At 52.2% G+C, this 14,713-nt stretch overlaps 1 protein-coding gene across 1 annotated transcript in view; it reads left to right on the forward strand.

Annotated features, from left to right (window-relative positions):
* Positions 1-14,713, forward strand: part of WWC1 (WW and C2 domain containing 1) — a 127,206-nt gene that overhangs the window by 83,204 nt on the left and 29,289 nt on the right. Inside the window, exons 7-11 of the mRNA XM_033096266.1 lie at positions 414-560; positions 1,787-1,860; positions 5,490-5,732; positions 10,739-10,828; positions 11,693-12,228. Of these exons, the coding sequence (XP_032952157.1) occupies positions 414-560; positions 1,787-1,860; positions 5,490-5,732; positions 10,739-10,828; positions 11,693-12,228 (1,090 nt within the window). The remainder of the gene's footprint in view (positions 1-413; positions 561-1,786; positions 1,861-5,489; positions 5,733-10,738; positions 10,829-11,692; positions 12,229-14,713) is intronic.

A 14,713-nucleotide genomic window follows, 5' to 3' on the forward strand; every position in this document is an offset into this window, starting at 1 on the left:
CGAGTATTGGCTGTACCAGCTCTTTCCATTGGTCATCTCGTTTGATCAGAATGGTAGCCATGTGAGGTCGGACCTGTGATTATTCCCATTTTGCAGGAGAGGCAACTGAGGCACAGAGAGGTGAATCAACTAGCTCAGATCACACAGCTAGGAAATAGCAGAGCAGGGGTGCCTTGCAGAAAGTGTGACTCCCGAGCCAATGTCCACCCCGTGGAAGTCGCTCCCATGTAAGGGCCCTGGCACCTACTAAGTATCCACTCATTGCTAACTCTGTACAAGATGAGCAGAATGTCTGGATGAGCATGGGTTCCTACTAAATTACGAAAGGTAGAGAGAGAGGCACATGGAGTGTGACAGGCCCAGAGCTCCCTCCCAGGATAGATGTGTCCCTAACTCTGCCCTCCCCTCTTCAGAGCCTTGCCATGCTGAAGGACGGCTTCCGCACCGACAGAGGGTCCCACTCTGACCTGTGGTCTAGCAGTAGCTCTCTGGAGAGTTCGGGTTTCCCACTGCCGAAACAGTATCTGGACGTGAGCTCCCAGACAGACATCTCGGGAAGTGTGAGTATGCAGTGCGCGCTGCTGGGGGCCAGCCTAGGGGAAGCTGCTGTGGTGGGCGGTCACCTTCTCCTTACTCACCTGAGGCGTGGGTTGGTGGCTCTCTGTGGGGCTGGCTCTTAACTCAGCCTTCGGGAGCTCCGTCCTCCTCCAGCCCTCCTGGCCCCAGCGTGACAGTAGATAAACCAGCCCTGACTCCACGTCCGCCGGGTTGCCTGGTCATGTGCTTGTGTCTCTAGATACTGCACAGAAAGTGTTCTTGAAGGACCAAGGGTCTTTCTCTGGTTTCCTTCATACCATTTGGCAGCAGCGTTCTGTTTTTCTTTCAGTAGCTGGAAAACAGAAGATATTTTCCTCCTTTTCGTCCCGAAACAATGCTGCAGCTTTCAGACAGCTGCCTAACCCCCAGTTCAAAAGCTCAGTAGCGTCAGAAAATTAAACAGGGCAAGTCTGTCCAGATGTCGCTCAAGGAAGCAAGAGTAGGACTGACCTGTGGCAAGCCATTATTTTTAGAGAGCTTTTGTTTCCTAGAGCAGGTGACATTGAACAAACTCTCCTCCCAGCCTCCGTGCCTAAAATGCTATTCCTATCTGATTTCTATAGTTGTGTTCCCACTTGTGAAGAGAAGCTATATCTACGTCTGATTGGGTGAGCCTTGTAGCTTTTTGCTGCTCTTGTCAGATTGGCATGGCCCACAGGGCTGCCCCCTCTGCTCCCACGCCACCCATTGTCCATCTCTAAGCCACCTGTAGGCCAAAGTATTTATGAAGGAACTGTGTACCTCCTTCCACTTCTAGGACCTTTTCCTCGCTCACCCAGTGTTTTGCTCCTGACTGCAGCCTCCTGAGTTTTCAGTTGAGCCTCCCCTGTGCCCACAGAATGGCTTTCTTGTATATTGGCTGTCCCGATTTCCTCCTGACCAGCTGTCCTCCATGTTTCTGTGGTTTGAATGGGCTCCAAGCCATTTGTGGCTGCAAGATGATATTCTGGGCCCTCGGCTTTTCTTCTAGACAGGATCGAAGTCTGCATTTGGGGCTCTTCCCACGGCCTGAAAGAAGGAGAATTTTTGCCTCACTAGCTTCCTTGCGATCCTCACAGCTAGCTCAGTAATTGGGGGCTGTTCTTAGCTACTTCCCACGCAAGCTGTCAAGTCTCTCCTGAGTTCCTGAAATCCCACTCAGCCCTGGCCACACCAGCCATATAATTCCTGACTTTGTTCTTTCCTCCAGTTTGGCAGCAGCAGCAACAATCAGTTGGCAGAGAAGGTTAGATTGCGCCTTCGATATGAAGAGGCTAAGAGAAGGTAATGAGAGGCTGGGGGCTGGGGATGGATGGTTCCAATAGTAATGATAATAGTAAGAATATAACTGTTGTAGAGGGTCTGCTCTGTGCTTGGCTTTTTACATGCCTCATCTTGTTTAATCCTACAAAGGTTATGAAGATAGATACTGTAATCTTCATGTTTTAATCCTCTCTGAAACTCGGGAGAGGAAATGACTGACCCAGGGACACTTAGATAAAGGGTAGAGCTATGCTTTGAAGCCAGATCTGGTAAACCTCAAAGCCTAGTTAGTTATCTTTCCCTTTGTGGCCTCAGTTTCTATAATCAGGGTTTTCCAATGATCCTATATGCAGTTTAGTTTGAAGGAACATAACTGGGGTTTTAGCAACAGGCTAAAAAACTATGGATCTGACCCACTCCAGTGTTTACTGCCCAGCTGGGAGCAAGCTGTGCTTTTCAACTGTGTGGAGACCCCAGTGACTTTACGTGTTCTGTGGCTTCACAGAATCCTAAGCAGTTGCATTCCATTGCCACAAATAAAATTAAAATAACAATCAAAGCCGATGTATTTAGAGCGTCTGTTATGGGCCAGGCATTGTACTAAAACATTTGTATGTGCATTGTCTCATGTAATTTTAAAAGCAGCCATGTAGCATAGCTTATATCATGTTATCTTGATGTGAGAGAGGAGAAAGTTAAGATCAAAATGTTTCATGACTTTTTAAGGTGGTGGAGTCCAAATTTGAACCTGGTTGATCTGGCTTCAAGTTCATGATCTTGCTATACACTGAGCCAGCCTTCCTGGGAAAGGCCCTGTAGGGCAACATGTTAGTGAAAGAAATCAGGCATGTTGCATCCATTCCTCCTTAGGCTAAGTTGCCTGGCCCATCGATCTTCTAAGCCAGTTCCAGGTGGACTGTGGCAGCGCCCAGCTCTTGCCCTCTCTCAGCTCTGTGTGAGCAGCAGAACCTTTTGAGCAATGACAGAAATTCAATAGGAGCTAAAGGAAGCAAAAAAAGGAATTTCTTGGCTTCTTGAACTGCAAAGTACTGGGGCAAACTAGCTTCAGGCACAGCTGGATCCAGGGACTAACATGGAATTACACAGACTCCCTTTCTCCACTCTGCTTGCCTTTGTGTTGACAGATTTCCTGTCAAAGTGGCGAGATGACCCCTCGCAGTTCTCTGCTTACATTCTGCCAGGTTAGCAACCCCCAGCTGAAAGAATGCCTACCTTTCCCAACAGTTTTAACAAGTGTGGGGGCTGAGACTGACAGGCTTTTCTGAGTAAACCAATCATTATTGCAGGATGGGGGGGAATTAGAATTATCTGTGGGTCCAGGCATGGGTCACGTGCTCAACTCTGTGTAGAAGGGAGATTGAAGTCAGCTTTGTGGGAACCAAGTGACCTGAGAATACCGGAGGAGTGATTTCCCAAAGAAAACTTGGAATATTAACAACAGCAGGAAAATTGGATACTTGTCAGGTAGAAAAAACATGTGCTGTGCACTATTTCAGCTCCCCCTAGAGGTACAGCAAAACAACAGGATTTCGGCGCTGGGACAGCCACTTCTTGTCCCGTCTGAAGGGGGCCACCCTGAGCCCTAGATTTCTTCCAGCCGGCAGTCGTGCCTGTCTTAGGTGATGAGTCTGGAGAGACTAAAGGATTGGAATCTTCCCTCTGCGGTTGAGCCGTTACACTTCTCATCACTGAGAGACATTGCATCACAACTTCTCATCTCCTCTCATCCTGGCTTATCTGCATTTACAACTTTGTGTGCCCCACCCCCACCACCAAAGCTAGTTTAAGTGTAAGGGACAGAGCAGCCTGCGGAATGGGAAGACAGAGGCTGCAGGACTTGATGGAGGGAGGGCAGATGGCTGTAATGCAAAGTCTGGTCACTGTATGCCAAGCTTTGTCACATATGCATTTCTAGGGAGTGAGTCTAGTAGTTTTCATCAGATTTTCCAAAGGATAGATGGCCCTGAGTTTAAGGAGCACTGGCATAGGGAAAGTGCCACTAGAAAGAACATCCAAGAAAGCATCAATCACCCCTTCAATGTCCCACGCGTAGTGGAGCCCCTGCCAGATCTGGCCATACTGCTCTATTCTCAAAGCAGCCGGAGAACAGCAGCTATGAAGTTGTTCCAAAGCCGGTCTTGATGGATTGCTGTATATGTGAACATGGAATCAAAATTAATTAACTCTAAGAATCCCTGCTGAGACACTTGGCTGGGGAATGAAACACCTAGGTGTGTCTCTCCGTATAGAATTTTCACTACACAACCTGGAGATCTTGTCTCCAACAGTGTTTTCTTAAACTGAGAGTTGGGCCATGTTGTCTGCACATAGGATCAAACTGGGAGTCCAGCAGCCTCAGCTCTCAACAACTATTGGGCATGCTGAAGACTTGCAGTCTTGAGTGAGCCAGGTCCTTTCTGGACATCCGCCTGAAAGGGTTAGCCACCAGGTCTTACCCACCCCTTGAGGGCAGGCTGAGGGTAGGACACGGTCAACGAAAGCACTTTGCAAAGACTGAATCCTAAAGGACCACGTGAGTGCTTTGAGATACTTGTGTTAGCACTCTTAATTATACTATGACTCTTAATTTGGCCCAACCAGCCCCGTACCTGATACCTAAAAGCACTTGGCAGTATATAAAGAGCTCTTAATGGTAAGTTCTCACTGGTCCTCATAACCCATCTCACAGGCACCATTATTATCCCCCCCTTACAGATGACGATATTGAGTGTCAAAGCAGTGAAAGGATAGGGTTTCCAGCTCCCTCCTTTGACATCGTTTAAGTGCCTGCAGTGTACCAGGCACTGTACTAGGAGCCCATGATACCAAAATGATTTCTTAACCGAAGTTCCCTTTTGTCACAAAGGCCAGAAGCAGGACTCCATCTCAAGGCCTCTGGCCCCAAATCCGCAGTGGTTCACATTGCTGCCACCACTCTGAACTGGGGACACGTGGTTAGCAGTTGTAGTGTGTGCTGTCGTTGCAGTCGGCCCGTGACTGCCACTGGTTTAGCGGCTGTTATGTGCCTGGCAATGGCTCATTTTCACAATTCTGAAGCGTGAACGATTGTTTTCTTACCTGTGAGGCTCATGGGTTTCTCCGATGTTAATACCTAACAAATGGTCAAACCAGATGATAACAGCACAGGCAGTAGAGACATTCACTGAGTGCTTACTATGTGCCAAGTACTGTGCTTTGAGCACTTGCGGATTTTGTCATTAAGCCTTCACGCTCAACCCACGAGGAAAGAGCTTGTGTGACTCCCTTCAGAGAGACGGCACGACTTGCCCAAGGTCACAGAGCGAGTGGGAAGAGGCTATTGCCTAGTGATGAATCTTTCTATTCTGTCAGGCTCAGTGTCCCTCCGGGCAAGGGCATGGCTTGGTTTATGTGTCTCCCCTGTCTCTGCAGAGGGTATTCACTGTTGGTACATGGCAGGTACCACATGGGTTTGTTAGATAACAATATGTTCCTTCAGACGCCACGCTGATCCAAAGGAAATCAGTAACTGTCAGGTGACTCCGAGCTGTCATGGCTCCTGGTCCCTCAGGATCTTGGCCACGCAGCCTGGTACCCTGCCCCTGCAGTGCCATGGGCACAGCAGTCACCCTCACCTTCTCGGCACATAGGATCGCCAACCTGAAGATCCAGCTCGCCAAGCTGGACAGTGAGGCCTGGCCAGGTGTGCTGGACTCGGAGAGGGACCGGCTGATCCTCATCAATGAGAAGGAGGAGCTGCTAAAGGAGATGCACTTTATCAGCCCCCGGAAGTGGTCCCAGGGGGAAGTGGAGCAGCTGGAGATGGCCCGGAAGCGGCTGGAGAAGGACCTGCAGGCCGCCCGCGACACCCAGAGCAAGGCGCTGACGGAAAGGTGGGCTGGGCTGGGCCCGGGAGGGAGCCTGGGACCCATCCCTCACTGCCGGTCAGTCCTCCAGCCCCCAGCACGGAGAAGGGAGGAGGGGGACCACCTGGGACACTTGGGCTCCACCCTGAGAGCGCTCGGGTTAGAGATCTTGCAACTTTCCAAAGTGGCAAATTGGGGGACGTGAGTCACCATGCGACTACCCCAGGACGTCACATAGGGCGTCTCACTACCGAAAGGGTCCACACAGGTGCGGGTTTTCAGAAATTATCTTCTGACTGAGGTAAGCCACGTGACTATAGAATTTAGAGCAGTCGATTTCCTACTTTGTGACAGTGACTCAATTTATACAAAAGTTTCACAAAACAGTGCCTACTTTTTCCTTTGTGTGGTGGCCCTGTGATGTTTTCTCTCTCGTTTTGCATTTTTTTTATGCTGCTCACACTAAATTGATTGCAGGCCACGTGCTAAGGAGTTGCAATTTTTGGTCTGTAAAACACTTTTGGATTTAGATGGAAGTTGTAAACTGAGACATTATTGGGGTCAAGCAGATGACATAAATGCTAGAGGGCCACCTGGCCGTGGACCAAGTCAGACTGGAGTGGGTGCACCCCATTTGTCTGACGTGGGCGCCTGCGGCGAGTGGGAGTGCAGTGCCCAGGCTGCCAGAGGCCATATCTCAAGGAAAACATTGTTTGGATTGTTTTTTTAAATATTGGCAACGAATCCAAATTTTTCTTTTAAATGCTATAAAAGCGAAATCAGCTTCATCGGTGGGTTTGTTTTAACCTAAAAGCCACACTGGTTTACATTCTCTGGTTTAGTCCTCGTAACAGACTTTATTTCCTTCAGCGTCCCACCAGCCTCAACACCCACATTACACAGAGGACAACCCCGTGTTCACAGGAGGTGGTGTAATCCTCAGCTTCCCATTCATTCATTCATTCATTCGTTCTGTCTATCAGCCCAATGTTTATTCACTCATTGAAGAAACGTTTTGTTGTATGTTCTGTGTGCAAGGCAATTCGGAGGATTCAGAAAAGAATAAGTCATGATCCCTGCCCTGATGCTTTAAAATCTAGTTGTTTTCACTTTTCCTGGCAGCACACTTTATGGAGCAGGATCCTTGCCCTTAAGGAACCTAGATTTGAAGACAGTGATTTTCAAGCACATGCGTGTGTGTATGTTTGGGGGCAAGGGAATTCCTTTCCATGGTGAAATCAGAGGTTGAAGCCCGTTTATAAAGTAGTACACTTGCCTGTGCCCCAGTGGAAGCAGGCTGGGAGTCCTAGGTGCCTGGATATGCTCTCTCTATGTCACCGCAGGATGGGTCCTAAGACACCGTCAGGGAGCCTGTGAACTCTAAGGCACCCAGCTGACAATCCCATTCTAGCAACTGAGTAAGCGCCATTTGCACACGGTGGGGTGCCGAGACGGATCAAGCTGACCAACCTCTGCCTGGCCTCTTGTAAAACATCAGAGTCCATTGACCGGTCAATATCCGGGGCTCTCTCCCCACCAAGCCCTTTGTGAGGATTGTTACTGGGGACAGGTCACTTTCCTCCTGTATCCTCCCCTGGGAGGGACGGCTGATTCACACTGACCCACCACCAGGCAGGTGGGAGGAGGAGAAGGATAGGGCTTCAGTAACTGGCATTTTGGAAGCACTTTCTAGAAATCTCCTTTAGCGCCCAGACTCTCTGTCCTGCTTTCCCTCAGACTGTGTACCTTGGGGATCAGGCCCGTGTCTCTACACCCTCGTGCCTTTAGTGTTAGTTGAAAGAATAAGTGGTGAGTCGGCTTGGGCAGACCTTACCAGGTCTCTGTCTGCATATCCTGGTCTGTCCACAAGTCCTTTGGGTCCCTCCCTTGTTCCCAGAACTTACAGCTGCCACCAGGAAGTACTTAGCCGTTGCTCACAGCCAGCTGCTAAAGAGAATCAGACTCGTGGCAGCCTCACTCCTTGTTGGATCAAAGGAGGTCTCCTGCTTGCTGCTGCCCTTGAGCAGGTCATTGACCCGTGTGGACTTCAGTTGCCTAATAGGGAAAAGAAAAAAAACTGGAAATTACATTGAATACCTCTATAGTCTGACACAGGTGGTTGGATCAGTTTATGAATTGAGGCTTTTCCCTGGTACCTGCAAAACGTACCCTTATGGCAGACCCTGTAATAACCTATCTCATCTCATTGAAACGTCCCGGCCACCTTGAGGTTAATCTCCATTTTATAGATGAGGAAACTGAGGCTCACCCAACATCACCACGTGGCAGAGCTGGGATTAGAACACAGGCTCGCTGGCTCTGGAGCCCGTGTTTGCTTTAGGCGGCTCGCTGCCCACTCCTCTCTTCTCTCTCTTTCTCTTTCAAAACGAGAGTGTTGTGCTCCTCACCTTCACACACTGGCCTCTCCACTCAAGGTGCCTTTGACAAGGACAGGGATAAACGCCTCCTGAAAGCCACATAACTGAGCGTGCCAAACCCCACTCACAAACCAGTCAGTGCTGTAGACATCCCGACACCTCTCGTCCTCCCCTGCTTCCCCTCCCTTCCCGGGCGCCCTCCCCACCACTGCCGAGCGCTGCCCTGCAGTCATGCAGCTGCTTGTCGGAGCGTAGACTCCCTGGCTTCACCCTAGGGACCGGTTTCCCAGGCTCTTGCATTTTTAACCAGCACCCCAGGTGCTGAGCTAAGCTTGTGGGGAGTCCAGCCCCACCTTCTGGATCCTCTGCCTTCTACGCTTGATGTGTTTTTGGCCTCCCAGCATTTGCCAGGCGTCACACACAAATGCCACCTGGCCTGGGGAGGGGGCCTCAGCACCTGCCTATTGCTGCCGGTCGCCACACCCCGTGCTCAGGAAGTCAAGGCCACCTGACTCCCAGGGCCCTCAGCATCCTGTTGGGGGCTCCAGTGGGGGCTGCAGTGGGGACCTGCCTTTCCACCTGGGACACGCCTCTGTGGTTTGCTCCCAGGGAAGAGGAAAATGGAGGCAGTGGTGGTGAGCCCCAGAGCTCACACCGTCTCAGTGCTTTGTGCTTATGGAGGGTCGGGAGAGTCCATAGTCCTGTCCATTCCGTGGAGAGTCAAGCATTTTGTTCACTGTGGGCTCTGTCTGCCAGTCTGCTCCTGTCCCGCCCCAGAGAGGACTCTGGAAGAACAGTCCCAGGGGTTGAGCTGACCCAGGACCGTGCTGAGGCTGCTCTGCCCACTGCTCCAGTAGCCTTTTCTAGAACTTCACAAGTCTAGTTGCCCAGTACCTGGCCCCGCCCATCCCTCCCCACTTCTCAGTTGTTCTAGAGCCAGGTCTGGTCTTCACTGCAGGGCCCGTGGTTGCTGGAGGGAGGGTGTGGTTAGGCTTTTCTGCGGAAATGAACTCTTTCTCCCAGGCCCTAGGCTGCGTTGGCTATGCTTTGGGAGCACCAGGTCAGCCAGTCCCCTTCCTGCAGGATGGCATAGGGGGGCCATCATCCAAGAGGCCGCCCGTGGAACACATCTATGCATGGGAGATTGGAGGTCTAGGTCTTTCAGCAGAGCAAATGAACTTGGCCTACTTCAACTGGGGAAAAGTCCTGCCTGCGGCAGTTACTTGTTGAGCAGATGTGCATGCTGGGGGCTGGGGGAGACACAGAGCCTTGCAGTGCCCAGTCGGTGCAGCAGCTCCTAAAGCTAGTGTGCCTGCAACTCACCCGCCTCTTCCTCAGTAACCCCCTTGCCCCCCACGCGCTCTTGTGTCTCCTCCAGTGTCGCCTCCATCCAGACCATCTGCATCACACCATTGCAGCCACCCGGTCATTAGCCCACAGCCTCTGGCCCATTTTCTGCACAGTAGTCAGGATGACCTGAAAATGAAAGAGGCCTCTACTGAAATTCCCTGCTTGGAATGTTCTTTCCACTGCACTGCTCCTGTCCATCCTTTGTATCAGCTTAAATTTTTTTACTAATCAGAGAAAGCCAACTGCTGTTAAGAAACTGCCCTCCAAGTCTCTGTGGCCTAACCCCGTAGAAGTTTATTTCTTCCCTACGTAACCTCCAGGTGGATATTCCTGGCTGACAGGCAGCCTTCTGTGTGGTTGGTCATTCTAGGCCCAGACTCTTCTCGTCTTGCGGCCCCTCCCCTTTGGAGCCAAAAGAGACCTCCAAGGGACAGTGGAGAAGACCCAGCCACCTCTCTAAACCACACCAGCCTGATGCTCATGACGTCTCTCACATCCTATTGGCCAGAACCTCGTCACATGCCCCACCCAGCCAGCTGCAAGGGAGGCTAGGAGGGCGGTCCAGCTGTGGGTCCCGGGAGCTAAGGAGAGCACACACCTGGGCCACACCCACAGGCTCAACCACAGAGTCATGTGCCCAGAGAGGCTCACCTGCCCGTCGAAGGCAGGTCTCTCGGGACTCATGTTCTTTTTCTGTCATTCTGTACTTTGCCCTCATGGACCTTGTCACACAGTATTTTAATGAGATATTAGATAGTTGAGTATTTCTTAATATCTGTGCTCCCCCAACCCTCCCCAGTAGAAGGTAAGCTCCATAAGAGCAGAGACAACTTCTGTCTTGCTCACAGCGATCTCCAGTGCCAGTATAAGATGGGCATTCTACGAGTGGGTGGAGGGGTGGATAGATGGATGGGAGGAAGGGAGAAGAGGAGAGGGAAGAGGAGGGAGGGATGGTTGGGATTTAGGGAATCCTAATTCTGCCACTAAATCTGTAGCTTTAACTAAATTATTTAACTCTAAGAACCTCAATTTCCTTGTATGGAAAGTGGTAAAAACCATTCTGACCACGCAGGGTTATTATACACGTGAACTGAAGCAATGTCATACGTTTCCCAGCACAGCACCTGGTATATAGTAGGTGATGAATAATATAGGAGTTCTTATAGGATTCCATATCTCCCCAAATATCAGAGTAAAATGCCTCCAGGAAGTTCCTGTGTCTGTGGGTCTACCTGCAATTCCTCTTTCAGGGAGACAGAGGCTGGATTCCTTGGGGCTCCCACCTCATGACGTCTCTCCCTTTAGGTTAAAGCTGAACAGTAAGAGGAGCCAGCTGGTGAGAGAACTGGAGGAAGCCACTCGGCAGGTGGCAGCTCTACACTTCCAGCTGAAAAGGTGAGTGGTGGGCAGTGAGGGACTGCCCTGCTGGGGCTGGCCAGGTGCAGGCGTCCCGAGGTGGCCCCGCCCAGGATCTGCCCTGTGTGTGTCCTCTGGGGCCCGCGTGCACATGTTTAGAAGCACAGCAGGGGCCGGTTCACCTAGCAGACTCTGGCTGGGCCTGACATGGCCGAGGGCAGGGCACATCACCTCTCCAGCCTACAGCCCCCAGTCCTTCTGACAACACAGAGGACCAAGGCCCCGTCAGGTGCGGGTGTGTCTTATTCACGTCTCTAATTCCTGCCAACCCACGTCCACAGCGCACAGAATAGGCCTTGGGCCTGGGCCTTGGCCTGGTGGGCACAGTGTGTCACTGGAATTTCATCCCATTTTGTTTCTGTCAGATATTTGTAACAGTTGCCTTCTGTCTGTAGTAAGTGATACTGCTTTTCAAATTATGCTTAGGATAGAAAGTTTCCTTTTAAGATAAATGTATTAAAGCATAAAAAAAACTGAGTTGATTTGAAGAAAAATATTCAGAAGTATTATTTTGGAGTAGATTCAACTATGGAGAACTATCATGAAAATGGAATGCAGCCAGCAGAGGTCTGGGAAACAGAGACGCAGAGAGGAAAACGGCTTTTTAAGGCAGTTGGCTTGGGTTTGAATCCCGTGCCTGCCACGTTCTGATGATGTGGCCGTTTCGGGGTATCAGATTCCTCTTTAACGAAATGGGGGTGCATGGTCTCCACTGGAGACTGTCAGGAAAGCTCAGGGAGGTGATGTGTTCTAAGTACCTGTGGTGCTTTGCAGAGCCAGGCGGGATGTTCCCGGTGGCCCAGCCACCCTGTGTGTCCTCAGCCTCATTCTCCCCGTCCCCAGCCTCTCGAGCAGCATGCAGTCCCTATCCTCGGGCAGCAGCCCCGGCTCCCTCACCTCCAGCCGGGGCTCCCTGGCGGCCTCCAGCCTGGACTCCTCCACCTCGGCCAGCTTCACTGACCTCTACTATGACCCGTTCGAGCAGCTGGACTCGGAACTGCAGAGCAAGGTGGAGTTCCTACTCCTGGAGGGGGCCACGGGCTTCCGGCCCTCGGGCTGCATCACCACCATCCACGAGGACGAGGTGGCCAAGACTCAGAAGGCAGAGGGGGGCGGCCGCCTGCAGGCCCTGCGCTCCCTGTCTGGCACCCCAAAGTCCATGACCTCCCTGTCGCCCCGCTCCTCCCTGTCCTCCCCGTCCCCGCCCTGCTCCCCTCTCATCGCTGACCCCCTCCTGGCTGGAGACACCTTCCTGAGCCCCCTGGAGTTTGAGGACCCGGAGCTGAGTGCTGCTCTTTGCGAGCTGAGCCTTGGTAGCAGTTCCCGGGAGAAGTACCAGCTGGAGGAACCGGGGACAGAGGACAAGCCGTTGGGCCAAGGTAGAGAGCACCCCCCACCCGAAGGGTGGGAACCCCGAGGAGGGCGGAAGGTGGGCTGTGCCCAGGCCTGAACTCGGGGCCCAGGGATCCTTACGGCCATCACTGACTGCTTTCTATGTGCCAGATCTTGACGTGGTGTATCGTGTTGTTTATTCATTCAGTGCGTATTTATTATGTGTTCACTATGTCCCAGGTCCTGGGCAGAGGAAGGGTTTTTCTGTGGTGGATTCATTCCACAGATAATTATTATTCAGTACCTACTTAAACTAAATGCCAGGTCCTGTGCTAATGGATGGACATGGTTCATTCATTCAGTCACCAAAGAGGCCCTGTCCCAGGCACTAGTTTAGTCATCAGGATCCAGTGCTGAGGACAGGTGCCTGTTCCCATGAAGCATATGTGCAAATGGAGGCACAGATGGTAACTGTCCAACCAGACCAATCAAAGCCCTGGGAAGAAAACAGAACAGGATATGGTAGAGCCTTTCAGGTGAGGGTGGGCCTGCCCGTCCAGATGGGGTTGGGAAGGAAGGGGACATTTGAAGGGAGGCTTCAGCAGTGAGAAGGAGCCAGCTTTGGGAAAAGCAAGAGCAAGATCTCTGAGGTGGAGCAAGGGGCTGCAAGAGGAGCCCGAGGTAGGGGGTCGCCCACAACGCTGGAAACTCAGGCAGAGCCCGGGTCACGTAAGCCCTGTGGTGAGGACTTTGGGTTCTGTCCTACTGGCATGGGGATGCACATGACTGTTTGTAGCCAGGGAATGATCTGACTCCCGTCTGCATGGGGTCAGAAGGACCATTCTGATATGGATTGAGATTCAAGAAGTAATCTTCCAAAAACATGACGACGCTGGTGGTGACCACTGAGACTTACTGAGAGAAAACCTCTCTTTAGCAACAACCACATCCTAAATCCTACTAGTTAACATTTCCTGGGGTACATTACATGGTGAGCAGTGTGCTTTATACAGGTGCCTTTGGTTACGTCTGTTGTGCCCGTTTCACAGATGAGGAAATGGGGGTTCAGAAATGGGACGTCATTTGCCTTAGGTGCCCTAGCGAGCAAGTGGGAAAGCAAGGATTGGAGCCCACCCACTTTGTCATCACTCACCACACTCCTCTTAGGATGCTCGATAGCTCAGTGTGTTTGTACCTAAGACACTCTGGTCCTCGCTGGCCCCACCACGTCCATCTGGCCGTGGGAGTGAAGGTCGGGACTGAGCAAGGTGGTCAGTAAGCTCCCCGGGGTTCCTGGGCCTTCCTGGCCATGACTGACTGAGGACAGGTATACAAGACACAGGTACCGTTACCCGCGTTTACTCGTTTAAGCCTCATAACAACGCTGAGGTTGGTGCTGCTTCATCCCCATCTTACAGGTGAAAGAAGTGAGGCACAGTGAGGTTAGACGATGTCCAAGGCTAGTGGCATAGCTCCAAAGCAGTCGAGTCGGGACTGGTAGCAGGACTACCTGCCTAGAACCCTCATGAAGGCATGGACTGACTCCTGCTCCTGGTGAGCCAGCTAGGGAGGGGAAGCTGGACCCATCTGAGGCCTAAGGCTCCAGGAGGGGACAGGAGGCCGCTGCCGTGCCCAGCATCCACCATTCGTGTGCAAGAACCAGTGGCAGCAAGGGGGGAAGACGAGATTTCCTGGTTGTGAAAGACTCTGCTGGGTGAGTGCCAGCCATTCCCTTAGACAGGAGCCGAGTGATCCCTGGGGCTCCCTCCTCAGGAAGAGAGTCATGCTGAGTGCTCTCCAACAAAAATAAAAGCAGGCTTCCTACTACAGCAGGTGGCAAACTTCAGAAAATTATTATCTGGAGAGGAGGAGGTGCAGGTGGAACCTCTGACGAGGCTCAGGAAGAGTTCCCGATGCTTCCCACGGGAGTGTTAGAGCCAGCGGGGGACCCGATCCCGGTGCCGGGAGTGATCCTCCTTCCGTCCCCCACAGCATCGCTGGGGCTGGGGGCCAGACACTGCGTGTCTCAGGATGGCGTTCCCTTCATGCCACCTCCAGAACCCTTCCCTCCGTGAGCGATGCCGGGCTGAGCGCAGACGCTAAGCAGGTTGCGCGATTAGTGCTGCTGTTCAGTCAGCAGACACATTAATCTCCTTAAGTGGTTCAGTGGGGTGTGGGGGTGTGGGGGTGTGGGGGTGTGGGGGTGTGGAGGCGGGAGGTCTCCGCAGGCTGCAGCAGGCGGGGACACAGGCTGGGAAAGCTGCACCTGGATGGCTGCTTGCGTCTCCCAGGCGTGCTGCCACCATCCCTTGCCCCAGCCTGCCCCCCCAGTCTCTTCTCCAGCCTGTCCCCGGCACCTAGCAGGCAGCTGGTGCTCAGTAGCAATGGCTTTGAAGTTGAGGGACCTGAATTTGGCCTTTTGCCGTGTGGAGGGCAGGAATTGTCCTCTTCATCGTGGTCGCTCTGAACCTAGCAATGGGCCCGGCACAGTCAGCGCCCGTGATGGGGCAGGAAGGGAATGTGCAGCGTTTG

This window comes from Rhinolophus ferrumequinum, chromosome 24, assembly GCF_004115265.2.
Source record: "Rhinolophus ferrumequinum isolate MPI-CBG mRhiFer1 chromosome 24, mRhiFer1_v1.p, whole genome shotgun sequence".
Lineage (NCBI taxonomy): Eukaryota > Metazoa > Chordata > Mammalia > Chiroptera > Rhinolophidae > Rhinolophus > Rhinolophus ferrumequinum.